The sequence below is a fragment of the Solea senegalensis genome, linkage group LG11 (assembly GCF_019176455.1).
Source record: "Solea senegalensis isolate Sse05_10M linkage group LG11, IFAPA_SoseM_1, whole genome shotgun sequence".
In the NCBI taxonomy this organism is placed as follows: domain Eukaryota; kingdom Metazoa; phylum Chordata; class Actinopteri; order Pleuronectiformes; family Soleidae; genus Solea; species Solea senegalensis.
In genome coordinates, this window is record NC_058031.1 from 15,505,959 (window position 1) to 15,533,529 (window position 27,571).

The window sequence follows — 27,571 nt, forward strand, 5'->3', positions numbered from 1 at the left end:
TTGTGGGTAAATCGTGTCCACTCGATTTAAAAATGTAATTTGCATCTAAACATATACAATGCCTGACACAACGGCATTACAATAATCAAATTTTTTTGTTTTTGCGTTACTGAGCGCAAAGGCCTTTATTTACACACTGATGCATGCCGAGACTGCTGTCATGGCATGTGTCACTGTCTCTCTCACTGGTCTGTCTGTCCTGTGTGTCTTTCTGTGTGTCTGGTCTCTGTCCATCCTGTGTGTCTGGTATCCGTCTGTCCTGTTTGTCTGGTATCCGTCTGTCCTGTTTGTCGGATTTAGTCACTTTTTTATTTTGTCTCAACTTAAATGGATGATTTTAAAGTTGATTAGTCTTGAGGCGTCTGATTTCTGCAGGTAATTCTGGTACCTTATTTTGAAATGGCTTAATTAAAAAATTAAATTTTGGTCTTGAATCTGTTATCATAGTTGCAACTTGGACTGTTGACAAACGTGGAAGCTGATGAATCATGTAGTTGATGCATCAAAATTTACTGTAGCTTGTCTAAAGTTCGAAGTGCTGTAAAAATGTAGTAATTGATTATGATGAGCTATACCAGGTCTTCCTTTATTCTCAACTGGTAATTGCTTTGATAAGATAACTGGTTTCTGATTTGATTATGAAGCTAAACTTTTGATTTATATGCAAGTGTGGTCACATTAGATTGTAGGTGTTATTCAGCCCATGGATAATGTTATGATATGCTTAAAATTTTGATATCCATTTAAGTCTTAAACTTTACGCACTGCCATCAGCCTTTGTAGTCGCTAACTGAAATCAAATTCAATATTGATGCCGACTTGTCTTACGCTGCCAAGTTTATTTCCCTCTAAAGGAGTTGAACCTTTTTGTGTTCATAGTCTTTTTGCGCGTCATGTTGGGAGGCCTCCCAGCAGGGGATTTTTATCTTCCCCTGCAGAACTATGCATTGCACGCCTTAGAGATGCAGGGCTATCCTGCATAGTTTCTTTCATAAATTAGATTGTAGGTTGCAGAATTAGAACGCGTTTCTTTTCTTTAGGAGGATACAAACCTGGCAGAAAGACAACTTGGATTATTTAAGTGAAAGTTGCACCAAATTATCAAACTTTTTATCTTTCGATATGATGATTTGAAATAAAACTTTTATTCTGTGGGCTGAATTCAGACAGAATTTGACTTAATGTTAAAGACTGTTGTGCAAGTACCCTCTTATAGCAGGAGTGAGCAGCTGCAGCTTTTTGATTTATTTTTTGTTATTTGATGTTTGTTGGATTGACTTGGTGTCTGGAGCTTTGTGGTTAACAGTGATCATGTAAATGTGTAAACACAAGTGGTCTTTTTTGTGAAGCTGGCAGCTGGTTGAAATGATAGGTTTTTATGGCTTGCCCAAAGTTGGATTTTTGATAGAGCTTAGGGTTAACACCTCACTGTACATTTCAGCAAACAAGTGTCTGTAGTTATTACCCATGACTTTCTTTCAAATTTCACAATTTAGGCAGCTTGTAGAGTCATTAGGAAGATGCTTAATCCCAACGTCTTAGTTGGTTGCATGAGAAACTGCTATCTCTTAGATGTGTTGGCGAAGTTCCTCTTCTGATTTTTGTAGACTTGCCCTAAATTTTCTCTCCGCTTTAACTCTTGTTGAGCTATCCATTAAATGATTCCTCCAACTTGTCTCCATATCAATTTTTTTCTCCCTGCAGCCTTCCACCACCCACTGCTGCTGTTGCATCTGCTAAAGGTAGCTGTATCCTGATTCACTGCGTCTTCATGTGTTGGGTAAGAAGTGTCAGTGGACTACTAACAATGTAAACACCTTTTAAATGCTTGATCTAATTTACCCAAATGGTTCATCAGTTTAGGACAGAAAATCATTGACTTTGACATTCTTGGGGTCAGTAACCTGACCTCTAAATGTTTGGGAAACCATGCAAAAGATCGCAAGCTCTCTGCATGATCCAACAGCATCGATGTTTGAGTTATTTAATTGCTCAATTTTTAAATCAGTCAAAATTTTATGAGCTGGGTCTTCTTCACACAACGGAGTACAAGGTAAATTGAGTCGACTCGTAACATGGTAAGGCATTTCGTCCTTCCCCTTCTTCTCTGTGTGTGATGAAATCTGGCCACGGATCCTGACTGAGTGGCATACCATGGCTGTTCAGTTTCCAAAATCAGACAAGGATCCATCTGATTTTGTGACTCGGCCTGTCATGATATGCATGTATCTTCCTACAAAACAAAGGATTGGAATGGACAGGTTTGTAGTGTAAATCACATCACTTGTAGATGGTGAAGCATTTGTTTAAATTGGGGTCAAGCATTTTAAGGCGTCTGCTTTGTAAATACTCTGGTGCCACATCTTGCTAAACACACGAGAAGCTCTGAATTGTGAAACTGCTGCCTCTTGCAGATGTTACAACAGCAATGGCTGTTGAAAGGCTGCAGGGAGAGAACATGAGATCTGGGGACAGGAAAGTGGAATTGATTTCATGCTTAGTTAAATGAGGGTTTAGGCAGAGGACCTTTTTGTGGCGAGGCTACAGAATCAGAAGGAACATTTGTCTGGGCAACTGGGAGATTTACAGTTTTTTACGCAACCAACCAAGACATTGGGGTTAGCATCATCCCAAATGGCTGGCAAAGATTGCTTGTAACTGTCAGTGTAGGACAGGAAAGGCAGGTATAGGTTAGGGAGGGCATCCATCGGTGACCTCTGACTGGATGTGAGGACCTGTCACACTTGACCAGGTGAGCCACCTGAAGATTTGTTTACTTTACTTTAGTTTTTTTCTGTGACTTATCAAATTCTTCCTTGTTTTGAAGAGATGAAGGCTGCAGCACATTCCTGGATCAGAGGACTCCATGTTGGACACCACGACCTGGAGAATTCCCGTCCTAGATGGCTGTGGTGACCTTTCCACGGGATGTCTTCAGGTACGTTCTTTCAGATGGTACTCGATATGTTTAATCCATATTTACTTAATACTAAAGTGTGCTGACTTATTTTTTTTATTTTTTTGTCAGATGTTGGACCTTGCCAAACTGTACACATGCCTCGATGGCTGCTATGTCACTCTGCCCAACAGGACATGGTCACCAGATTTTTTTTTAAATGGACCCCCCTGTCCCCACTGATCCACAACCACACATGACAAAACACTGTACATGTGATGCATCACCACACTAAAATACAGACACTGCTACTTTCAGTCTGTAAAAGATCGCAAGCCTTCTGCATAACCCAAGAGCATCAATGTTTGAGTTATTTAATTGCTAAATTTTTAAATCAGTCAAGATTTTATGAGCTGGGTCTTCTTCACACAACAGAGAACAAGGTAAATAAAAGAGTCGACTCGTAACATGGTAAGGCATTTTGTCCTTCCCCTTCTTCTCTGTGTATGAGGAAATCTGGCCACGGATCCTAACTGAGTGGCATACCATGACACTGCAGTTTCCAAAATCAGACAAGGATCCATCTGATTTTGTGACTCGGCCTGTCATGATATGCATGTATCTTCCTACGAAACAAAGGATTGCAATGGACAGGTTTGTAGTGTAAATCACATCACTTGTAGGTGGTGATGCTGTACAGACACGGCTACTTTCAGCCTATAATGTTTGACATTGAAAACTTGTATTTATTGCCTTCTTTATGTCAAGTAAAACTTTTGTTCTTAACTTTATGGTTGACTTGTGTTTTTTCAGTGATTCTGTGATGAGTGCTATTTTGACAAGTTAGTGCTTTGAACTTAAAGATGTGGAATTCTTTTAAAACAAATTGCACTGATCTGTTACTGTAGACTTGGCAGTTTTTGACATCGCACCAAGTGCTTGGTTGATCTTAACCAGAAAACTCAAACCCTATATGGATTTGTACAAGGTTTTAAAGGGAATATAATAAATTGCACTCTAAAGCGTGGAATGCTACAGTGGATGGTGATGGCTGTTACTGGCCCCATCTCACAACTTCCTTACTTCTAGCCACTAACACTAAATATGGCTAATGTATAAAAATATGCCACTGAACATTAGACTACTTTGCTTTAAAATGCCTTCTTTTTACAGATGTATTTTTACTATTTTATTTCATCTGGCTTTTTTTCATTCATTCATCTTTTAATTCTGTCTTTACTATTTTATGCTTAAAGGTTTTATTTTTCTTCTATGGAAAGCACTTTGCAGAGTTGTTTTGAAAAGTGCTATTCAAATAGTTATTTAAACAGTGTTGCAGTACCATTAACACCAGCAGCAATATGAGCAGCCACACATGCAATGCTAATATTTCTGACTGTCTTGGCCTCAGGTAGGTGATGTGATGAATTACAGCCAGATAATGCTCCACATTAGTGCAGGAAAATATTCAGCAGTTAAATAAAACACCAAAGTGTGAGGCACAGATTTACAAGATGTTCCCCTAAGTAAAAATCAGACTTGGGACAACCGAGCGGTAGATAAAGAAGTCAGTGGCTTGCTGCAAGCTGCAAACACTGGTGACCCAAGATGGAGAGAGGGCTGAGGAGACGGTTCTTCCAGTCTCAGCATCCAGTGCATCATGAATTCGACAGGAAGAAGAGATGACCAACATTTTGCATGCTTTTATGGACAAGGGGGCTGATTTTCTTTAAAAAAAAAAGTTCTAATCAATTCACCAGTCAATTATTTTATTCGATTCCTTGGACCAGAAAATGTTGAAAAATATTGATCATCGTCTTTCAAACCTGGAAATGATATTCTCAAATGAATTGGTTTTAATGATTTGTGTTCTATGGAACAAAGAAATTTAAAAACTAGTACCGCAAGCGGTTCCGAACGGGTTTGAGGTTGAGGGCTCGTGCGAAGCAGTTATTTGCCCCTCCCTCATCCAATTTTTGGCGTACATTCCCCGAAACTTTTTCAGACGTAAATTTTCACCAGGTCTGATGCGGTCACAAAAATTGGTTTAAATATGTTTAGGGCTAAGAATGTGATTCATTGTGAGGAAGAATAATAAAGAAGAATAACTCCTTCAGTTTCAATAGGGTTCTACGCACTTTGTGCTCAAACCCTAAAAAGTGCTTTTATTATTCTATAGAAAGACCTGGCAGTGTGTAGCCTATACACAACATTTGAAGCTGAATTGAAGACTTGTTGATTTCTCGCAATGCCTGAATGTGTGTAAATTCTGAATTTGCATTTTATAGTCAAGCTGTAATTATTTTCATTTTAAGATCAGACTGGGATAGAAGCATCTTCTAAACACACTCGTACCTTTGTCACTATCAAAGATAAACAAGTGTGTTTGCCTGTTGGTTGAAGCGTCTATTTGTTGACACTATTTGAGCACTTCAGCGTCTGAAAAGATGGCTATGAATCCCTGTGAGAAACAAAGAAAGTGATCTGCTCAAAATCTTTTTTTCTCCCCTTGATTTAAGATTTCACCAAAATACTGATACTGACCTGCTCCACCTTCAGAACTGAGTTGACCAGCTGTGCTTGTTTCATTCTGGGTAAAAGTACACCTTTTCCCAAATACTCTGAAACAAAAAAGTGCAAGTCAATACTATGCAGTGGTGTCTTTGATGATCACCGTGTTTCATTGTCACATTCTGAAGGAGAAGATGCTGTGTATTTTGTATGATGAAGAAAAAGAGATGGTAGTAATATTTTATACTGCTTAAAATAATATTAGGAAGAAGAAACAAGCATTTTAGTAGTTGAAACAAAAAACAACAACCCAGAACTTATACATCCCCAGACTCACCATTCAGCTTTGCTAAGCCCATCTCAATTCCTGTCCTTGTGCATTTTTCTAAAGCTGTGATCTGAAAAAAGAAACATGATCATTAACTGTTTTGTCCTCAGTTTGTGTTCACGTGAACAAAAACGTCATTTTTATTTAGTGTCCTGTACCTTAAAGGCTCCTACTTCACTTTCCATCAGTGTCAGAGTAAAACTAAAGAAAACATAGAAAACAGGTAAAATCTTAATTTGTATTTGTTGGTTAACTTCAGCACCGGCGTGCGTGTGTGTGTGTGATGCTCACTTGTCCAGTGAAATCTGGCCTTTCACTCTTCCAGAATCAACCCATGCTCTACTGCTTAAGTTTGAGATCTGACAAAGGAAAAGGGTTTGAGTTAGTAATTTGTTATTTTGTCAGCGACTTGTTTTAAAAAAAATTCTACTGCATGTTCTATTTGTGCAAATTGAAGCTTAAAGACATTTTACAGTCATCTAAAAACAAGTATATATGTACATCCACTGGATTGAATGATGACATGAGCAAATAGGCCTATATATATGTGTGTATATATGTATATGTATATGTATGTGTGTGTACATATATGTATATAAGTGTGTGTGTGTGTGTATATATATATTTATATATATATGTATATAAGTGTGTGTGTATGTATATATATATATATATATATATATATATATATATATATATATATATATACACATGTATACATGTACATATGTATACACATAATTACCTCCAAATTATTCTTTTATATTTATGGACCAGTATAATTTTACAATAGCCCATAATGGACAAATTAAATGTTAAATAATAAATAAATAAAATGTTTTGATTCTAACTGACAGCTACATATTTTCTTATTTTCAACACACTTGGAAGGGAAGTGCAAGGTGGCAAGAGAAATTAAACATTTAAAAGCACTTGCAATCATTTTGAGAATTGGTTTAAAAATATTTATGTTTAAATTGTGCTCAAAATGACTTAAGAAGTATTGTATGTGCCTGCAAAACAAAACTTTAATCATCCCGTCCGGTTGTATTCATAGGACAAAAACATAGTTACTCACCACACTGAGTTTGAACAGTGGTGTCTGAGTACCGTTTGACTGGATTGCAAATGCTTTGACAGCACCCAGGAAACCCAGTCTAACAACACCAGACTGGAAGGAAAACATGGGAACCTCTGTGGCATAAACCTGCAGATTCATTAGCAGACCTGGAAACATTTTTGGAAGCTGCAAAGAGAGAAACGAAGGATGCATGTGAATATTATATTGACTTCATCAACAGTGTCAAGTGACGAGGGGCAGCAAAACCAGTGTCATCTGTACAAGCATGTTCAAAACATTTTAAAATGTTAACATTTGACTGAGATTTCATATGCATCAACATACCTGAGGGATGTATGGTCCCATTGAACTGGTATTTAGGTGCAGAGGAAAGTCTGGAGGGATCTGAGATGGAGACACATCACAGATATTGTTTAGGGCTAGAAAACGTCAAACTATTTTTTAAGGTTTTTTTTACCATGCTGTCGGTGATTAAGGCCTGTAACACTCCGGCAGAGTACAATCCATAGGAAGCAGAGTTCAGGGTGAATTCTGACAAACCCGCTGAAAACATGTAGCCGTGCTGCTCAGGCACGGTGAAAGGCTGGGCATCAAATGGAGGCTCACTGTGAGTTTTAATACTGAAGAACTCTCCCTTTAAATAAAACGTTTCAAATGATCATATATTAGTGTTATTTAAAGTGATGTTTTATTTCACATTCACAAGTCTTCATTGTGTTGAACATAACACTGTTGTTTGTTTGTTTTTAAACAAAAATAGATATAAACAAATAAAGTAATGACATAAGATAAGTCCTTTAAGTCACTACCACTGCAAACAGATAACAAAGAACTCTCTCCATGTGTGTCCTCACCTTCAGTCCAAGATTCAGACTTGAAACATCAATCACAGGCGAACCAGTGAGAGAGAGGTTCATCGTAAGAGCTTGATCCACATCAAAGGAAACTTAATAGAATAGAAAACATTATGTATTCAGTAAAAATCTATACATATAAATGTATATTTTACTTTTAGCTGAAGTATTAGTACTAATATACAAGTATAATTCAATTGATTTTATTTTATAAGAAATTAATAATTATTCATTAGATAAAAAGCTAATATGAAATATATATATTAAAATTATGATCATAAAAAAATAATCACAGACCATAAAAGAACAGCAACTGGTGAGGTTAATTAAAAGTCACAGATTTGTCTTGAAATAAATGTTTTAGTCCCCAAAACTGTAATACCATTCATTGTCTGTAGGTGGTAGTCTAGGTCTGCAGTCAATTCCTCCACATGAGAGCAAATCTGGTGAGAGAAGACCAAAACAAATGTCCTACCTCAGTGTTCACGACTAGAAATGTGAGAAGTTTCACCTGAGTGTAAAGTGGGGGAACTTTGTGTGGAGAAACACTCACACTGCTCTCTATTTTACGTCTGATACGTTGTCTGAAATGGCTCACAAATGGTCGGAACATCCAACTATATACAAGTGAAAATGCAAGGCTTTATATGATGAAGTCAATATCAACTCCCTCTAGTTCTCTCTCGCTCTCTCTGTTTTATTATACCTCGCTCCACCACGGAAGTATATGTCCACGTATCCAACTTGAGCGTCACAGCTGACAGTGGTGATAGACAAATGCCCGTCAGCATTTTTCCCCAGCTCCACTGCAGATACCACATCCACATTAAATAAAGCCATGTCAAAGGATCCACCATCATGTCTGAAAATACACAGTACAAACAGTTCAGTGTTTCCTCATTTTAGGTCTTCATTATAAGGTGCCCAAACCCCCACCCATGTGTTTATTGTATGTATGTATCACAACCACAATCAGTTACATCATAAATGTTTGTAAAATGTTCATATTTTCATCTGCTCCTTCTTTTTTCTTTAGATTTTACAAAAAATTCCAATAGTAATTTATCAATATTGAAACATGACATCACTATCAATTCTAGGCTGTCATGACAATTGTGAGCTACATACTCTTTGGTCAGAGATATGTCGATTTATTGCTCAATGTTCAATGTTTTAATGTTATACAAACCAAAGACAATGTTAACTTTCACATTCATTTCGTGTTACATACCCAAACAGGCCTGTTCACACAAGGGGAGAAAACAGGAAGTCACTATTATCGGTCATTTCAAATCAGCGCATTTGCATCTGATTCAGAGAAGTATGGCATGAGCCAGTTTTAATATTTGAAATTCATCCAAATGTATGAGATGTAACTAAAATAAAAAAAAGGAAATGTGTTAAATCTTAAAGGATAATGTAGTATAACATGAAAAGGTGATTTGAACAAACTTAACCACACATGAATACAAAAAACCCCGCTGTGATATCAGTTCCTGTGGTTCATATAAAGGGTGGAGATTACAGAAAACTCACATGCAGCCATAGTGTGTCTTCCACTCTCCAGTTAGTGCAACACTGAGGCCTAACATGGATGCATTGACTCCTGTGGTTCCAGGTGAGAACTCAACAGATGGTTGTGGAAGGTCACACTTTCTTACACTAGTGCTGAAGCACATGGGGAGAGCACAGGGAGGTGTTATACAGTATGATGACACCTGAGCAATAAAAACAGGTATACTCAGTATATACAGTTCAAAAAATAAGGGAACACCTGAATATAAACACATGAGAACTTAATGAATTGAACCTTTCGGCTGGAATCTTTACTGATAGTGTAACATCCATCAATGGAAAACAAAACCACAAACCCTGTGGAGGATTGGATACAAAATCACACAGAAGATCAAAGGCTATGATGATTCAGTGTTTTTGAGCCTATAGTCTATATAACAAGACAAATATTTACCACAGCTGTCAGTTCAAACGTCAAATACACACATCTTTAAAGAGTGAACAGCATGAACAGGTTACCTTAAATGTGAACATAATTGGAAACAAAAAGGACACACCAGTGTTCAAAATAGTCACATACAAACCTACCCTGTTAGTGTGTAGTCTATGCTGCCAAAGAAGCCTATGTGAACTTTACCACTGATGTCGGGGAGGGTGATGTTCCCCAAAATCTTCTGAGTCCAGTCTGTAACTGTGTTTTTTGCTGGGACGAACAGTACAACAGATAATACAGTCAGATTGTTTCGTACAAAAAGAACTCCCCAACATCTCCAAAATACTACATCCTGTCACGTGGAGAAACAGTTATTTAGTGCATCAATGAATGTACTAAGTGTAAATTTCCCTGTGCCTTACCATACTGAAGTCCTTTGTTGTTCAGGATGATTTGAATTGCAGGGTTTTCTCCACAGGTACAAGAGCAAAGCACAAGCACCACTAACATGTGCAGATGCATGTTGCTGGGTGCACTGTTTGTAAATACAAATCTTTACATTTACTGTGGGACATGAGTATTTCTGAAATGAAGCATGTTCACAGTGAAACGAACCAGTTATTTATGTTGCATACCTGAATTACTGCAGGATTTACAAGATGAAAAATGCTCCTGCTGTTTCTTGTCCTCTCCGCTTCTCTTCTGTGGGTTTATGTACTGCAGCTTGTGCTTCCTGAGAAGTGAAACTCGTGACATCTGACTCTGTCAGAAGGAGCTGGATTGGTGGAAGGAAGACAAAATATGCTGGTTTTTTTTTTTAGTATTCTGCTCTGGCTGTCTTAATTATTGCAGACCACTGAGACATGGATAGAGATATAGCCTGTTCTGTACATGCTGTGGGTACAGTAATCATGAGTGCAGAAGCTTTTTTTTAAGAACATCCTCATTCTTAGACGTAAGGCACATGACACTCAAGAAAGGAAGTGAAACTCATGTCTTTCTTATGACTTTTACTGAACTTTTCAAGCTGTTATTGATGATGCATAACACAGACCAACAACAGTGAAGCAGCACATCTGCTCTGACTGACTGAATCCTCACGATCTGCAGCTATGATTTGTATAATTTATTCTATTCTTCTGTTGATGTGCATAAGTGCATCTCCACTTACCCTTTTGTCTATTGATACAGGTTTCATATACAGTAGGTGATCATTTTGTATAGTCATTGTTGTCACAATGTTGTAAGTTATACAAGTAAATACAACATTAAAAGTTGATTAAATACTGATAAAATGTTCACGTTGTCGAATTTATGTTTGTTTTTTAACAGAGTTTGTGCACTTGAGTTAAGTTTTGTTATGATGTCATGGTGATGTCATTAACAAGTAGCATTGTGCGTTAGATAATCATGGTGGCAGTTGTAATTATATTAATGAACCTAGGACGGACAATACATTTATGTTGTCATTTTAATTTCATAAAATGACATAAAAAACTTTTTAATAAAAGTTTTTATTTTGTAGTCTTCACTGTGTCCAAGGTGTGCAAGTTGCTTCATGATCAAAAAAGAGAAATAAACTGCCAACGACAGCATGAAGTGTGGTCATTGTTGAATCAGTGTAGCTACTCCTTCTATATTTAGTATTTATATCGTAATTGAAGGTAATTGAGCTATTTTTTAGTTTGAATGATATTAATTCATTGGAGTGTTAAAGCTGAAATCGACCATTTTCTTTGCTGCAAATTGAAGCCTCAAAGAAAGAAGAAAGTCAAATGCCTCAGACTGTTTTTGTCCCTTTGTTACATTTCACTGAGCAAGGAAACATTAAAATCACCAGCCATAAAATATTTGATTTATTTTTTTCCTCTTATAATTCAACAAACCCTTTGTCTGGCACACCATGATTAGTTCCATTAAACCACAATCAACATTTTCACTAGGAAGAGAATATTATCAGACACTTTTTTTTTTCTCCATATAACACAATTAGGGCCAACTTGCTTGCACTTTGTATTCATTTCATCCAGAATGAAACACCAAGAAAACATACAAGCCAACAGGACTAATATACAGGCGTAACTTAGAAAACAACAACAAAAACAACCATTAAATTATTTTTGTTTAAACAACTACACATTAGTTACTCATGTAAATGTATTATTATTAATGCACAGAGCACCACTTGATCTGAAGGATGCTCTGGTCTTGTGTTTTCTCCCTCAGTGGGATTAATGAAAGCAGTAATAACATATTCACTCCATTGTTTTTCACACATTTCATTCCCCAGCTATAAACACGTACACACTCACAGTAAGAACCACGTCAGACATTTTCACAGAGTCTTTGATAAGTTTGCATGAAGACATGAAGCATGGACAGGCCTGAAAATGTCTCCTTCATGTTCCTCTGTCCAGTCAATAGAACATATGGAGCGAGAGAAGACTAGACATTTACACTATGATTGTGAGCTTGTTATTGCACATTATCACAAAGGCAAAATAAAATGATGTATAGGCTACATTTCACACAAACAACCCTCCTCTTGAGCTTCTGTGTCAAGTGATGGTTTGATAATGTCTGCGTGATGACAGCCCGATGTAGTGTGGTATTCTGGGACATCACTGTTCACTAAAGGTCATCGCTGAAGCTCTCAGTCGTGGATATTGTACCTGTACGCCTCTATAAGTCCTTCAACGGAGTGAATGAAACCAGATATGGCACATATGCCTCCAATAACAAAAATGGCCACGTCGAAGAAGACGTGATGCCACAGGAGATTCCTCCACTGCAGCTTCAGGTGGAAGAGGCTTGGCAAGAGGAAGCAAAGGCCAGCACCGGTGAGACTCCCAGTTAAGCCCATGAGGAGGGCAAAATGGGGGACAAAGACGGCCATGAGCAAGGTGAAGACCACCAGGGCAACTCGAAGGCCCAGACCCCATGATTTCAACTGCCCAGCAGGGCCATAGCAGTCAGGAAAGAGGGCTCTGCCTCCATCCTGGAACAAGGATTTCTCCAGAACCTCAACTGCAGCAAAGAATGGAAGTGGGTAAGACAAGAGCGCCTTGGACACGAGGAAGATGTTCACCACAGCCCTGATGGTTGAAGGCAGATTATCTGTGATGACCTCTTTGGTGGTATCTGCCCATGTTAAGTAGGCCACAAGGGCAAAGAGGCCCTTGAGGACACAAGCACTAATGTGAGTCCAGTCCATCATGCAGTGGAACTCACTGGGCCTCTGCATGTTTCCCTCCAGGGAGGGGAGGAAGATCTGGGAGGTGTAGCTGAACACGATGATGCCAATGGAGATGGGGAATTTCTTCACATCAATATAAAACTTGACCTTCTCCCAGGCCCACTCACGGGCCCTGGAGAGGCAGTAGGCAATCACGACGACGTTGATGAATAAGTGCGCAACAGTGCACAGGAAGCTGAACTTGGACACGGCCTTTAGGTTCTTCAGGAAGGCGCACGGCAGGAGCGCGATCGTGGCCACCACTGACCAGGCTTTCTGGGAGAAGGGAAATCCCGGGAAGCTGTTGTACATCAGGTTCCCGCTGACCACCACGTACAAGATGCAGGTCATGACCAGCTCGATGATCTGAGCGACGTTCACCACGTGGCCGCCCAGTGCGGGGAAGCGGGGCATGCAGCACGCATTGGCGATGTCCACGTAGGAGTCCCTGACGCGAACTTTGATGCCATCCTCGTTCTCCTCGTACAGACAGGCGATGAGGATTTTACCCGTGTAGCAGCACACCACGGCCGCAAAGATAATGAGGAAGAGACCGAGGTATCCGCCGTGGAGGATGGCGTACGGCAGGCCGAGGACGAACATGCCCTGCGGACACAGAAGCGCACATCAGCCACATCGCAGTGACAGGCCGGGGCCATGTCACAGCTCACACACCTTACATAATATTTCTAATTAGGATTTGTTTTGTGTGTGTGTGTGTGTGTGTGTGTGTGAATATATGTATGTATATATATATATGTGTATATATATATATATATATATATATATATATGTATGTATATATATATATATATATATATACATACATATACATATGTGTACATTGGTTGAGTGTGATATATTTTTCGTTTGACAGGAAAGTAAAATCGATGTATACCAATCTAAAAAAAAGAGATTTTCTGATTAAATTGATTCAACCATAACGTTCTCTGAAACCTCACCCTCAAAGATTAGGCTCACCAGTTCATCAGTATCAGGCCATTTAAAGACGAATTTTGGCAATAATTTGATTAAAAATTGAAATCTGATGGAGCCAATGATAAGCACGTGGCTGCCACTCAGCCTCAGGTCTATCAGAATCAAACAGGCCCTGCCTGCAGCTTCACTGATAAAGAGATTTGAATGAATAAATTGTAAACACCCTTGATTGCAGTGAATTCACTAAATTGGAACGAGTGTTCTATTAAAGCTTGTATTTATGTAACCTATTATTTACATATTATTTTTAATAAATCAGGTTTGAATGTTTTTGGGTTTTTCTGTTAATCCCATAATTCATTCTACATGGGTGATGATGTCGTATTGTTCTGATAATTGGCTGAAAACAAAAAAAACAATTAATCGTTTTCAAATCATATAAATCACATTTTTAAGCAGTCACCAAATTGCAGAAGCTGCAGTTCAATTTTATCAATATTTGATTGTTCTTTTTTCCCTACTAATGGAACAAAAATAAAAATAAAAGATACAATACAACAACCTTTCATTAAAACACTTAATGGTCCAGTTTGTAGAATTTAGGAATAATTTAGCCACAGAAATGTCATCGTCTAAATTTAACTGCTGTGGTTTCATAACCCTCCTCTTCAATGAAGTCCGCCATGTTGTACCAGGATTCATTTTGGTTGAAATGTGTATTCTCACTCTCGATGCCACTAAATCACACACACTGCTCCTTTAATGTTTTGATAGTGTCAAGTGTTAATGCTTCATCACATCACATTTATTATTACCTAGTTAATATTGCACTAAAGCTGACTTAAAAAACATGCCAGTAAAATCCCAGTTAGATATGATCCCCACTTCGTTCAGCCCTAATGAAAACTCCACAGATTGTTTCCAGTTATATTATGTTCCAGTGTTGAATGTGGACAAATTTTCAAGGTGACTGTGGACACTGAGGCCTGCCTTCATGCTCAGCAGCAGCAGCAGCAGCAGCAGCAGCAGGTTTATTTTTTTTTACACTTATGTAGAATCACAGTGATATATACCTGAATGGCGTTGGTGACGTTCCATCCAGCCTCCCAGGACGTGATTTTTGGTTTGTCCTCATCCAGAGAGCCTCCTGCAGTCTTCAGTGATGAAGGCCTGGGCCCGGTGCCGTCTCTCTGGTAGTGGCTGTCTCCATCCAGCTCCCCCTCTCCCTCCTCCATGTGTCCCCCTTCCTCCCCCTCCCCCTGAAGGACATCCATCTGCATCCCTTGCCTGTAGTCATAATCCAGGTCGTCGCACTCGGCGAAACCCAAACCCTCCTCGTCGGTCGCGGCCTGGAAGCCGAGGCGGGCGAACACCCCGCTGACCTTGGCCTGAGATTTGTTGGACACCGTGTGGGCCGCGTTGGTCAGCTTGTTGGTGAGCTTGTGTCGGATGAGGTGAGCCATTTTAAACAAACTAAAGAAAATGCTGTCTTGCAAATAAAGAAGTGATGTCACAGAGTAAAGAAGCAGTGAGGCAGGCGCATGCAGGTGTTTGTAATGAGAAGTCTTCACTGTAAAGTCATGCCTGTTGAAAACCAAGAACCGTCTCAGCCAAAACCTTCAAAATAAATCCTCAGCCTCTTCTCTTGACTTGATCATCCATGTTACTCCCTTGACTCCAAAAGACACCGAGACAAAAGAAGAGAAAATGTGTCCTCATTTGTGGTTAAAGAGGACAAAATTGCATCTTTCTTGTTCCAGTCGGGGTCCTGATGGTGAGAGCGCGAGCGCTGGAATCTGTGACTGAGAGAGAGAGAGAGCGAGAGAGAGAGACGGGCGTGCACGTGTTTGCAGAGAGAGTGTTGGTGTAGCGGCTCGTGCATATAGAGCTGTCACGAATGATAGAGAGAGAGAGAGAGAGAGAGAGAGAGGCAGGCAGAGAGAGAGATTTTCCTATTTGCTATTTCCCACTTTACATTTCAGTAATATCATGGTAAGGTGGGGAATTTCTTAGTAATGAGATTTTTTTTACTATAAGTGTAACAACTTCATATATTTGTATTTATTTTGCAATCAAATGGATCAATTTAATGTTGAAAAATGTCCCACGTACACAATCTTTAGTCTCGATGTGACGGTGGGACTTGTTGGACACAGCTGTGAATGTGTAAAAACCGTGCATTCAATTTCAAAAATGATAATTTACCTGTTTGGGATTAGATTTAACACACATTCACATTGTTATTCTCGAGCTTTTATATGATACACGACGTGACATTGGAAATAAATAAGATGACTTGAACATTGCCTCCCTGCTGCGTCACTACGTCTGTGTTAATTTATATGTTTAAACTATACCGCACTCTATGATTTTGTGTGTGAGAGAGATAGACTTTATTTAAAGGCAGCAGTATCACTCGACATTGTACATAGATGAGGAGATAAAATATTTCACCTGCCTTCATGCTCTGTTCCGTCAACAGGTCGACAGACACAGCAGCTGGTTAATATTGATCAAACGCCTCTGCACCCATTTATATCGTTAAATATTCAACAAAATAAAATCCTATATTTTAAACGAGGCTTACAATTTGCGTGGATGCATAATTCAGTTTGTATCAAACAACCATGACTAATAGTACTGAGTATTTTGTTGCAAAAAAATACAACTCTTCCACTTGACCCGTTCAGCTGCAAAATAATTTGTATAAATTGTGAAATGAACCATGTACGTTGAGTCTCTCTCTCTCACACACACACACGCAGCGTATCCTCATACTCATGTTCATTTTCTGTGATGGATATAGACAAAGGGCCTTATTTCCATTTTTTACATTTCCATTCTTTAAAAAATGAAATGAATACATCTGCGTAAAATGTACACAATGAGACAATTACAGATTTGTTTGACCAAATCCTTTGATTCCTTTTTTTTCCTAACAAACATAATTACATAATGGATTAAATATGTACGGCGTGAACATTGGATTTAAATATTTCCACTTAAAAAATATTCCATACCTTTAAAAAAACGCTTAATATGAATGACAGCGGTCTGTGGGAATTTCTCAAACACTGCGTGTCAACGTCAGCTTTCCTGCTCATTTAACAGCTTGTTTCCACAGGAGCATGTTCAACATTGTGTGGACTCTCATGCAACTCGTTGCTGATTTGTTGAACATGTTGCTGCTGCTGCTGCTGCACCGACACCCAGCACCACGGACAGCTCCTGACACGCTCCTTATCTATGCCTCTCACTTAAATAAACACAATACATAACCCATTATTCATATACATGTGTTCTTTATTTATTCTAACAGTTTAGTGAGCTACAGAAGATGTACACATAGAAGATGTACAAATATTCTCAGGAGGAGGCTCACTTCTCCTCCACCTCACCTCTAATCTGCGGGAATATGAAGCGCCTCGTCCTTGCCTCCTTAATCTGCTGTGACACATCTGAGCAAAGCTGTCATTTTCCTGCAGCCTGCTGCAGAAACGTGGCCCACGCTGTGACAAGAAGGATCACAAACCATGGCATTTCTCTAACAGTTTCAAAAAAAACAAAAAAAAAAACATTCTGCGATTAAGGATGTGTGAGAGTAAATAAGATTTTTGCCAATGAGCAGACAGGGATAGTGCAGTGACAACACACACACACACACACACACACACACACACACACAGAAAGACGTTGACTTGGACGAGAGATCTAAATTTAGAATCAGCCAGAGGACAGAGAAAGTTCTGTATATTTTCATGCTCGGCCTGAGCTGCTTTGCTTTGCCAGCTGCTATTTGTGTTCGGGCCAACACTGTGTTTGTTAGTGAGTGTGTGTCATCAATGTCTGGAGGTGTGTGTGTGTGTGCTTGCGTGCGTGTGCGGGACAGTGAAGGGTCCTTGAGGCATCGTTCCCTCCCCCATCACATCCACAAACCCCGGGCTAACGCTGGGACAGAGGATGAGCTTCAAATGTCACACAGACACACACAGAAAAAAGTAAGCAAGCACGCACAAATACTCCTTGCCCAAAATGTACAAACCAAAGTGAAATGTAAAAGAAAGAAAAATATATGAATTTGATTTATAAAAATGCGTTTGCCAAATGTGATTTGTCTTCAACACCACAGATTTATTTCAGCTACTTCCTTCACGACAAAATGGATTTCCAGTCTGCCTTTTTTCTTCGAAAGGGTTTTGAGGTTTGGAGATTGGTTGCTGGGGCGACCAATTTAGCTACTAAGGCTACAAAGAGAAGGATTAATTCAAGCTTTGTGTGTGTGTGTGTGTGTGTGTGTGTGTGTGTAGGCCTGAGATACGGAGGGGCTTACAGCCTTGTCTAACAGCCGTGCAGCTCTGACTGGGAGCAATAATCTCTGATAGTTGCCATGGACACAGTAATTGTGTGTGCAATGAAATTTTGGAGAAAGGTTTTTTTTTTGATGTAAGCATAATTTAAATGATTCAAGCCAATATATTTTGTTGAGTGTTGAGTAAAGAAATAATGCTTTGACAGACAGCTATAACAATTAATTCCTGGGCACATTTTTTAGTACAAGAATGCAAAAAATTACAAATGAGCGAAATTAGTTTCACTTGTTCATGTTTGTTTCCTAATTATGCTTAGGATAAAAAAAAATGTATTTCGATATAATTAACTTTACAGCTTTTGGTGAAGACCTCCTTGCCAAACAGTATAACATGTTAGTAGAAGGTGATTAATTCTCTGACCAGTGTGTGAGTGTGTGGGTCTGCATTCACTGCACTTAAAACCTTCCTCACCTCTACTGTATGTTGTTTTTTGTTGGTCCTGTTGTTGTTGCCACTGTCCTCTTAATTATTGTTTATCTATTGAAATAAAAACCATAAAAGAGCATCTTTCCAACTATGGTGAACCCTGTTCCATATACAGTACAATATATGAAGGCCACCATATTATTCTGACACACATGGGAAGAGGAGGGGTAAAGAGAGGAGTCCTCCGGTTTTTACAATCTGCAGTCTCACCTTTATGTCACAAATTCTCACACACTGGAACTTTAAGATACAGCTTGTGCTAGTTTTTTTAGAACCCCAATTAGTGATACTTGGAGACAATTATTGTTTGGGTGTAGAGTTTAGTGAAGAGTCATTTTACAGCACAGCTTTACTTCATTCTGACAGGTTATGCAGATCCAAACACAGCTCCTCTTCACCTTCAATGTCTAATAACTTCCTCATAATGAGACACAATCCGAGTGATACCACACACACACACACACAGTCACATGCATTCATGCAGACACTACTACACATACATGAATGCATGAAAAGTGACAGGTGCACAAGCACATTAATCACTCTATGGCCCAAAAAGATCTGCTGGGCTTAAAGCAGGGACTTTTGAAGAGAGCATTCCTGACAGTATCTCTCTCTCTCTCCCTCCCTCCCTCTTTCTGTGTGTGTGTGAGTGTGTACATGAAGGCGTGACAGAGTGCAGGGGCTTTTGTCCACGGTGTAACTCTGATATATAAGAAGTGCACAGAGTCATGGTTTTGTGTGGACTGGACTCTGTTTCTCCATCTGACATTCCATCACACATACACATACACACACTCACTGGTCTTGGTCTCCATGAGGACTACTGGTCCTGACAAGGTCAGTGTTTATGGCAGAAAAGGTCCCCAAGAGGTAACACACGCACAGACAGAGTAAGATTTAAGTCAGTACTATCTATGTCATTTTATTTAAACGCTTGGATTGTAACATTGTAATGTCACAAGATGGATGAAGCTCCATTTTAAATGTAAAAGGTCCTGTGATTTTAAATTGGTCACAAGTGATTAAGCAACAGTGTTCCCTCCTGTCATGAGAACGTGGAGTGGAAATGATTTCAGAATTCTGTGAGTCATAATCACACACATAAGCAAATACTCGTGACATGGACAGATGTTTTTCCTTTCACAGAAAATAAAAACAGTGTCAATGTATCAGTCTTCTGCTGCCTGAGGTGACCTTGTGTTTTAGGGGTTGCTAGTTTTAATCTCTGGTGACAATATCTAAGTGTACAGAAAAAAACATGACCACCCTATTAGTACTAAAAAATAATAACAATAACCAAACCTTGGCATTGTTGATTAACTCCTGACATAATTGGCCCTGTCTATGTCCTCTCCCTTTCCTGCCAAGCACCACTGCCATGCGTGATGCCAAGCAGCATCCATTTTGTGGAGGATGCTGCTCGGCATCACACATGGCAGTTCCACAGTGCTTGTAGACTATTAGTCCCCTTATGCCTCATCACTACTGCCTTGCAGACAAGCAAAACAAGCAGAATGCTGCAAGCACTGTGCACGGACAGCGGCACAATGTTATATCATGCCTCCTGGGAGTAATGGACGACAGTGCGTGTGTGTGTGTTGGTCTTTGAGGAGAGAACAAAAATGGGGGTGAATTATTTGTATGAGTGGCCGTATGAGCATGCATGTGTGTGTGTGTGCGTGTGTGCGTGTGTGTATGTGTGTATGTGTGTATGTGTGTTTGAGTATGTAGGCTGACCCAGATCTGCTTATTAGCATCAGGAGGAGGGGGACGACAGGCACTCAGAGCTTTGTGCCTGAGCACTGAACTGTGCTTGTGCTTCAGTGTCACACCATCAAGCTTCATACAGTAACACACACACACACATACACACACACACACACACACTTCTTCTTTTATTGTTCCGCTACCAAATGCTGTCCAGGAAATAAACACACTTGGTCCATAAAACACACTTCCTCTATTGTTAATTATCAGTTCAATAAGACAAATGCAAAAACAATGGCAACAATAAATGTACATGAAATGACAGACATACAGTATTTGTGGATTTAACATAGAATTGGTGTGACTTCTGTTTTTTTTTTTTTGGACAGATTTAACCTATCATCATATCACATAGATCTGACAAGTGACATACACTCTGGCCACAACATAAGACATTATATTCAAAGTAAAAAAATTTTTTAATTAAAATTAAAATTTTGGATTAAATGAACAACAACAACATAACATGCATAAAACACAAACAGAAGACATAGAACCACATGAGGGAGGATTTAGGCCTCTGTGATGTAATAAGTGAAAAAAATAATTGATAATGTTTTTGATGTTTCACATCATATTCATCTCTGACATAATCCAGTTCATTCATGGATTACTGAATCGGGCTATAAAGGAAACTTGAAAGTTTTGTGTTGCTGATTAAGATAACTATGTACATATTTTAGTAAATAAAAAGTGGCATGTCCCAGTAAAAATAAAATCAGAAAGCCTCATGAGCAGAAGCTCTAACAAGCAATAGTTTTATAAAAATGACACATGATAGATAGTGAGGGCATCTTTAAAATGTTGACTGGATGGTCTGAACACAAGTGTGCAGTATAGCTCTCATGTGCAGGTGTCCCACATCACCAGCTGAGGCTTCACCCGGTCAGCTGAGATTAACAGGATGGCAGACAAAAAGAAATCAGTCTCAAGCCTGAGGGAAAATATCTGTTTACATGGGTTCATTCTAAACGGACTCCTCCAATTCTAGCAAATGTTCCTAGTTGACCCCAAAATTAAGGTGATGATGAGTGAAAATTAGTTTGCATGTACTGTAGATTAAACACTGACATTTTTTGGATTTTTATGGCTGCATTGTTCCATTAAGGTAAAATGCCACTACTAGAATTTTGAATCATTGACTGGATTTGAGCAAATTATTCTTTGAATATAATTTTTCAATACAGCAAATTAATATTAAATCATTAAATATTTGAAAGGATAATGTATTTTTTTTTTCTTATGAGGCGGAACAAAGTCTGCGGCACCGAGATTCCAGTCGGACGTATTTTGTAGTAAGACACATTCAAAATGTCTTCGAAAGAACGAGCACTCTGTCAGATCTTCTCATTTCAGGACTGTAAAACTTCTCCTGACCCGATTTTTGAACTCCCCACCCCGGGTCTGACTCCCACAGCGTCGCCGATAGTGATAGATAACGGCTCCTTCCAGACCCGGGCCGGCTGGGCGATACCAGGGGCAGAGTTTGACTCTCCGCGGCTGCTCTTCAGGTCGGTGGCGGCTCGCAGCAGAGGGGCCGCCCGTAGTGAAACACAGATCGGTAACGACATCCCGAACCTGGAGCCACTGCGATGGCTGCTCAAGAGCCAGTTCGACCGAAACGTGGTCGTTAACTTTGAGATCCAAGAGCTTATATTCGACCATGTGTTCACACACCTGGGCATCGCCTCTGAGGTATGAATGCAATAGGGTTGATGTAGTTTATCCAATAGCGTAGTAGGTGTGGGTTACAAGACAGTCAGGGACACTGCCCCGTAATGTGAATTACCATCTCCTTTGTCTTAATAACGTTAGTATCATAGTGGTTGAGTCCTATCATAGTGGTTGAGTCAGTAATGACCTCTTCTTGAGGTGGGTACTGTCTGTGTTTTATCTGTTGTATCCAACAACAACAAAAAAGATCACTACATTCTTCACATTATCGCTATAAGTGTTTTTCAAGTCACTAAACCAGTGCATAATATATGAAAAATAACCTAACATTTGCAAAGCAGCAAACAAATCAAACAGTCAGTACAACTAGCATCACATATTAGATCAGAGTTAGGGTGTTTTGTCATTTGTGAAACATATTTCTCTGTTGATAATGTGCTTGTGCAATGGAAACATACCAAAACAGTAACATGAGCTCTCTCTCTCTCTCTCTCTCTCTCTCTCTCTCTCTCTCTCTCTCTCTATCTCTCTCTCTCTCACACACACACACACACACAATTATACACTAGTAGACACATTTTACCATTTCTTTTCTACATGGATGTGAGTGATGATCAGACCCTTATTTTAATTTTCTTGTGATTTTACAGGGCAGTGTGGATCACCCCATTGTGCTCACAGAGGCACCGTGTAACCCGCTGCACTGTCGGCAGATGATGTCAGAGTTGCTGTTTGAGTGCTATCGTGTCCCGTACGTTTCCTATGGGGTGGATGGCTTGTACAGTTTTTACCACGGCAACAATCAAAGGAACATCCACCCTCCGCACACTGGCATTGTTCTTTCCTCAGGATACCACTGCTCACACATCCTGCCAGTCATCAATGGCAGGTAAAGATTGATGGACACAGACGGCTGCTTATGTATTCTTGTTTGTTTTATTCACTGCTCATTTTTATTTATATTTATTTACTTATTGATTTTGTCCTTTTTTGTTCCTCATCCTGTTCCTTTCCACAACACACATTTTGATTTAACAACATGGAAAACAAATGTAATATATCCATTTGTAAAGTGTTAAATCGCAACATTTCGCACATTGAGCACAATGAGCCTTGGTGTCAAATCTCTGGCAGAACCAGATTCAGTCATGTCCAACCATCTGCCTCAGTTGGTTGGGGGAGAAAGGAGGAAATGGGAGAGAGAAGAGAGGTAAAGAGGGGTAGATGGAGGAAAGAGACCAGGTACCATCGACTAGTAGGTGTAAAAACAATAGTAAAATATCTATAGTGTAATAGTGTTATTCAGACTTGCAACAGTTTTGTTCAAGTGTCAGTAAGATATGACATGGTGTTGTTGGGCCAGCCTGTACAATGATAGGACTCAGAAACTGAAGCAGCAATATGGAATTCAGCCCTCATTCACTGCAATATTTAGACCCGAGCTTTACCCACTGTGACATGCCAAAACTGTTGCTAAACTTTTTATCTCACTGTTCTTATTTTTCAAGTCAATTTTTGTCCTGTTTTTAATTCAAGGTTGGACGCGGGAAACTGTAAGCGTGTGAATGTGGCTGGAAGCCAGGCAACATCCTACCTACAGCGCCTCCTCCATCTGAAATACCCAGGTCACGTTGCTGCCATTACTCTCAGCCGCATGGAGGAGCTACTGCATGAACATAGTTACACTGCTGTTGATTACTATGAAGGTACAGTATGTCAGTGTATTTTCATTTCCTGGACATGTTTACAGTTCAGATATGTCAAATTACATAATTAACTACAGACACCTTTTCTTCCTTTCATCTTACTTACTTTCCATTTCCTCCATGTTGTGTTCTCTGCAGAGCTGGAAAAATGGCGTAGCCCATCGTTCTATGAGCAGGAGGTTCACCGTATGCAGCTTCCGTTCTCAATTAAAGTGCCAGGTGGCTGCGTGAGTGTGGAAGAGAGGCAAGAGAGAAGAGCTCAACAGCTGCGACGGCTTCAGGAGATCAATGCTCGCCGTCGGGAGGAGAAGCTGCAGCAGGACCAAGAGAGGCTGGACAGATTAATAGCAGTACAGGCAAGGAACCTACAACAGTTCCAACAGTGTCTGTATCAAAGTGTCAAAACACATTTAGCTGTACCTGTTATCGAAAGCTCAGCCTATGTGTGCTTATTAGAGGTTTGTGTGTTCAGGAGCTGCTGGATGATGGCCTGTTGGATCAGTTTCATAAGAGCCTGGTGGAACTCAACATGGACTCAGCTGAGGAGCTGCAGTCGTACATCAACAAACTGCAGCTGGCTGTGGAGCAGGGCAGACAGAAACTGCTGCAGAGTGATGGAACAGAGCTGAAGATGGAGGTGGGTTGCATGTCCAGTGAAACAGTTAAGAAAACAAAAAATATCATATGCTACATGTTAAAAAAACATCTAAGTTCTTAGTTCAGTTGTTTTGTTTATTTTTGGCTACACAAATCAAGAATTAATCTGTTATAATGGGAGAACTGATTTCTGTTTTTAATTGTTTGCATTCTTGCATTTCCAACATTATATTGTCAAATACTTGATTATGCATATAGCTTGAGTGTATTATAAAAGCTGTGTTTTATATATGAACTGTATAACTTGGGTTTCAACTCGGGATGCATATGTATATATATATATATATTCATACACAGTACAGTATACTTTTGACATCTAACACACTGTAAAATGACAGCAACTGTCAAAGTTTGGAGCCACTGCGCTGCTGTGAAATTCAAATAATTCAATAAATAATTAGGTGCATACATGATCATTATCGTGCTGTGCTGTGCTGTGGGGCTCTTGCCATCATTTGCTGCGGTGGATGTACTGTGGCTGACACCAGGCCTGAGGCTGTTCTGTCGCTCTGTCAGGTTTCTGAGCTGGAGCATCCGATAGACGAGGGAGATGGAGTGGCGCTCATGGATACTGACTTCCCTGAGGACACGCTGCCAGAAAAACCTGCTAATGTGGTTCAGGTAGTGGCACAGAGAAACTGAAAATTCCGAGACAAACATTCAGATGCTCATTAATCCTGTGAACATACATATTTCAATATGTGGCAGAATGTGTGGAACGCGTTTTGTTTGTTACACAGTTTGTGTGGCAGAATAATATGAAAATAACTTTTGCTGTTAGTTCTTCCAGTTGAAAGTTGAAAATGACTTTCATCTTGTCTCCAGCCGATGTTCAGCGTGGCAGAGTACCATCAGCTGTTCGTGGGGACAGAGCGTCTGCGGTGTCCAGAGATCCTATTCCAGCCGTCATTGACTGGAGAGGACCAGATGGGAATGATTGAGACGCTACAGTATGTCCTGGCCAGGTAATGATACACTTTAGCAAGTGCACACAAACAAAAATAAGCTCACATTTGTGTAAAACTGTACGTGTACATAGCCAGACATGTAAACTCACACTGATCTCGTGACTTTCAGTAGCTTCATCCATCTTTTTCCAACTACATACAGGTATACTCCAGAGCAGCAGGAGGCACTGGTGAGCAATGTGTTTCTGACAGGAGGGAACATGCAGTACCCAGGGATGAAGGAGAGAGTGGAGCGAGAACTGCGGGCAATGCGACCGTTCCAATCACACTTCAAGGTACAGTGCCAAACCTTAATGGTATAAACCACACAGAACGTTTTAGAAGTAAATAATCAATGCATGTTAATTCATGCCACAAATGAGAAGCACAAAGACAACTACTTTGTCTTTGCTTACTCACAATATAAATAAACATAATTGATTGATGTTCCACATAGAGTTAATCCTGTTAGATGATTAATTTCTACTCTTTCTTACATAGTTTATGTCCATGTACATCTTGACTTGATCCTTACATTCAGTAGGTATTAGTAAGAATAAAAGACTGGTTTTAGAAATATAGGAAGTGCAAAATAAGTTATTTGCATTCTATTGAAGGGTTCATACAGTTAGATGGATAATCCAGAGGTAATCCGTTTCAAAAACTCTGCTCAGGTGACCATGGCGTCACAGCCAGCCCTGGGTGCTTGGTATGGGGCGAGAGACTGGGTCTTGGAGCATCCACCTGTAGGAGGAGCAGCAGCTGAAGAGGGATGGATCAGCAGACAGGACTATGAGGAGAAAGGAGGCGAGTATCTGAGCGAGCACTGTGCCTCTAATCTCTTCATTCCCATGAAGATCGCCAAGCTGGTTCCTACTCGGGCTGCCGAGCCATCCATTACCACACAGGTTTCAACAGGAGCTCCTGCTACTGTCTCCATGGTTACGTCTTCCCTGACTACCTCCTGTTCTACAGTTGCTGCTGATGTTTCTGTGGTTACCACCTGAACTGAAAACTAAGAGGTCATTTTCAGATTACCAGGCCAAAGTGACTCGTACTCTTTTTTTTTTCCCATTGATGTGACTGATCTTTTTTCAGGCAGAAATCTAATAAGTCAATTCAGATTTTCAAATCAGATTACTGTCACGTCAGTATGTGGTCCAGTCCATGGCCCTGTGACATGAATGAAGAAGACTATATCACAATACCTGCAGTTTTGTCTATGCTGGTACAGCATTCATGTGCTAATGTTGACATTGACCTGCCCCACAGACTGCCGCCCTCTCACTCACAAAATTATGCTGCAGTAGCTTCCATCTCTGAATTTCCCCTATGGGGATCATAAAAGGTACAACTTATCTTGCATTTTTTTGATACATGCATGGTGATTCAGAGCGTGATCACACTTTTATAACATGAACCGCCAAATCTGATCTGTAGTAAATCGGATTTTAATCAGATGTCAGCACTGTTGCTGGTAATGGTGACGTAGCCAGATATCTCAGCTATTTACTTTTGTGTGCGTCGAACTGACACAGTTTCAGTTTGATGTATGACTTTCTTATTCTCTTCTCTTATCTCTTTCAACATCCTCCAGACAACAGGTGGAAAACTTGCATCCAATTAATTAAATGACAATAAGACTTTGCTTTTTGATTCAAAAGAAGAGTGAAAATATTTTTGTTGTTAAAATTGAATATGAAAAATCTTGGTGTGACCTGCTGTTGGTTTTGTACACGCACACAAACAGCATCACAATTGGCAGTCGCTGTTTTTTGACAATGTAAAGTAATGTATTTTTCCTTTATATACATGGTCACCATTAATGATTGTTTAAATTTTCCGTCTGCACTTAATAATGTCTGCCTCTTGGTCCTCTGTGATTTTTCTAGTATTATCACAGGGCTTGTTTCAGAAGTACTGCTTTTTTTTACTGCTTCTTGATGCTCGAGGAAACCCCCAAGGAACTGTTCATATTGAATGCCATCAAATGCATGATCTTAAAAATCCAATGAAGATGTATAAATTTGTATTTTTTATGTAAATTGAATGTGTGTGTTTTTAATAAATAGTTTTTCACTGATGAGATAAGAAACCAACAGTGAACACTTGAACATTGTATCCATCAATTTCAATTTCATTTATTTTTCTATATTTACATCTATTTAATTTAGTTTAGTTTTATTATCCATATTTACGGATGCAATGCAGCCAATTAAATGTGTTTCT

At 39.5% G+C, this 27,571-nt stretch overlaps 3 protein-coding genes across 3 annotated transcripts; 1 reads left to right on the forward strand and 2 right to left on the reverse strand.

Moving 5' to 3' along the window:
- Positions 1 to 5,008: 5,008 nt before the first annotated feature.
- On the reverse strand, positions 5,009 to 10,533 carry bpifcl (BPI fold containing family C, like). Its single transcript, XM_044039174.1, has 16 exons — positions 10,254 to 10,533; positions 10,041 to 10,153; positions 9,774 to 9,888; positions 9,207 to 9,338; positions 8,377 to 8,532; positions 8,224 to 8,287; positions 8,053 to 8,113; positions 7,671 to 7,762; positions 7,274 to 7,450; positions 7,141 to 7,200; positions 6,814 to 6,981; positions 6,027 to 6,094; positions 5,894 to 5,936; positions 5,745 to 5,805; positions 5,441 to 5,517; positions 5,009 to 5,357 (listed from the first exon to the last, which is right to left on the reverse strand). The coding sequence occupies exons 2-16, from the start codon at positions 10,138 to 10,140 to the stop codon at positions 5,316 to 5,318; spliced, it is 1,416 nt and encodes a 471-aa protein (XP_043895109.1). The 5' UTR covers positions 10,141 to 10,153; positions 10,254 to 10,533; the 3' UTR covers positions 5,009 to 5,315.
- Positions 10,534 to 11,451: 918 nt separating this feature from the next.
- On the reverse strand, positions 11,452 to 15,663 carry LOC122777741 (vesicular inhibitory amino acid transporter-like). Its single transcript, XM_044039172.1, has 2 exons — positions 14,866 to 15,663; positions 11,452 to 13,459 (listed from the first exon to the last, which is right to left on the reverse strand). Exons 1-2 carry the CDS (start codon positions 15,253 to 15,255, stop codon positions 12,272 to 12,274), a joined length of 1,578 nt encoding a protein of 525 aa, XP_043895107.1. The 5' UTR covers positions 15,256 to 15,663; the 3' UTR covers positions 11,452 to 12,271.
- Positions 15,664 to 21,572: 5,909 nt separating this feature from the next.
- On the forward strand, positions 21,573 to 27,461 carry actr5 (actin related protein 5). Its single transcript, XM_044037207.1, has 9 exons — positions 21,573 to 22,053; positions 22,683 to 22,921; positions 23,569 to 23,738; positions 23,877 to 24,094; positions 24,211 to 24,375; positions 24,912 to 25,016; positions 25,221 to 25,360; positions 25,506 to 25,638; positions 26,017 to 27,461. The coding sequence occupies exons 1-9, from the start codon at positions 21,670 to 21,672 to the stop codon at positions 26,347 to 26,349; spliced, it is 1,887 nt and encodes a 628-aa protein (XP_043893142.1). The 5' UTR covers positions 21,573 to 21,669; the 3' UTR covers positions 26,350 to 27,461.
- Positions 27,462 to 27,571: the final 110 nt, after the last annotated feature.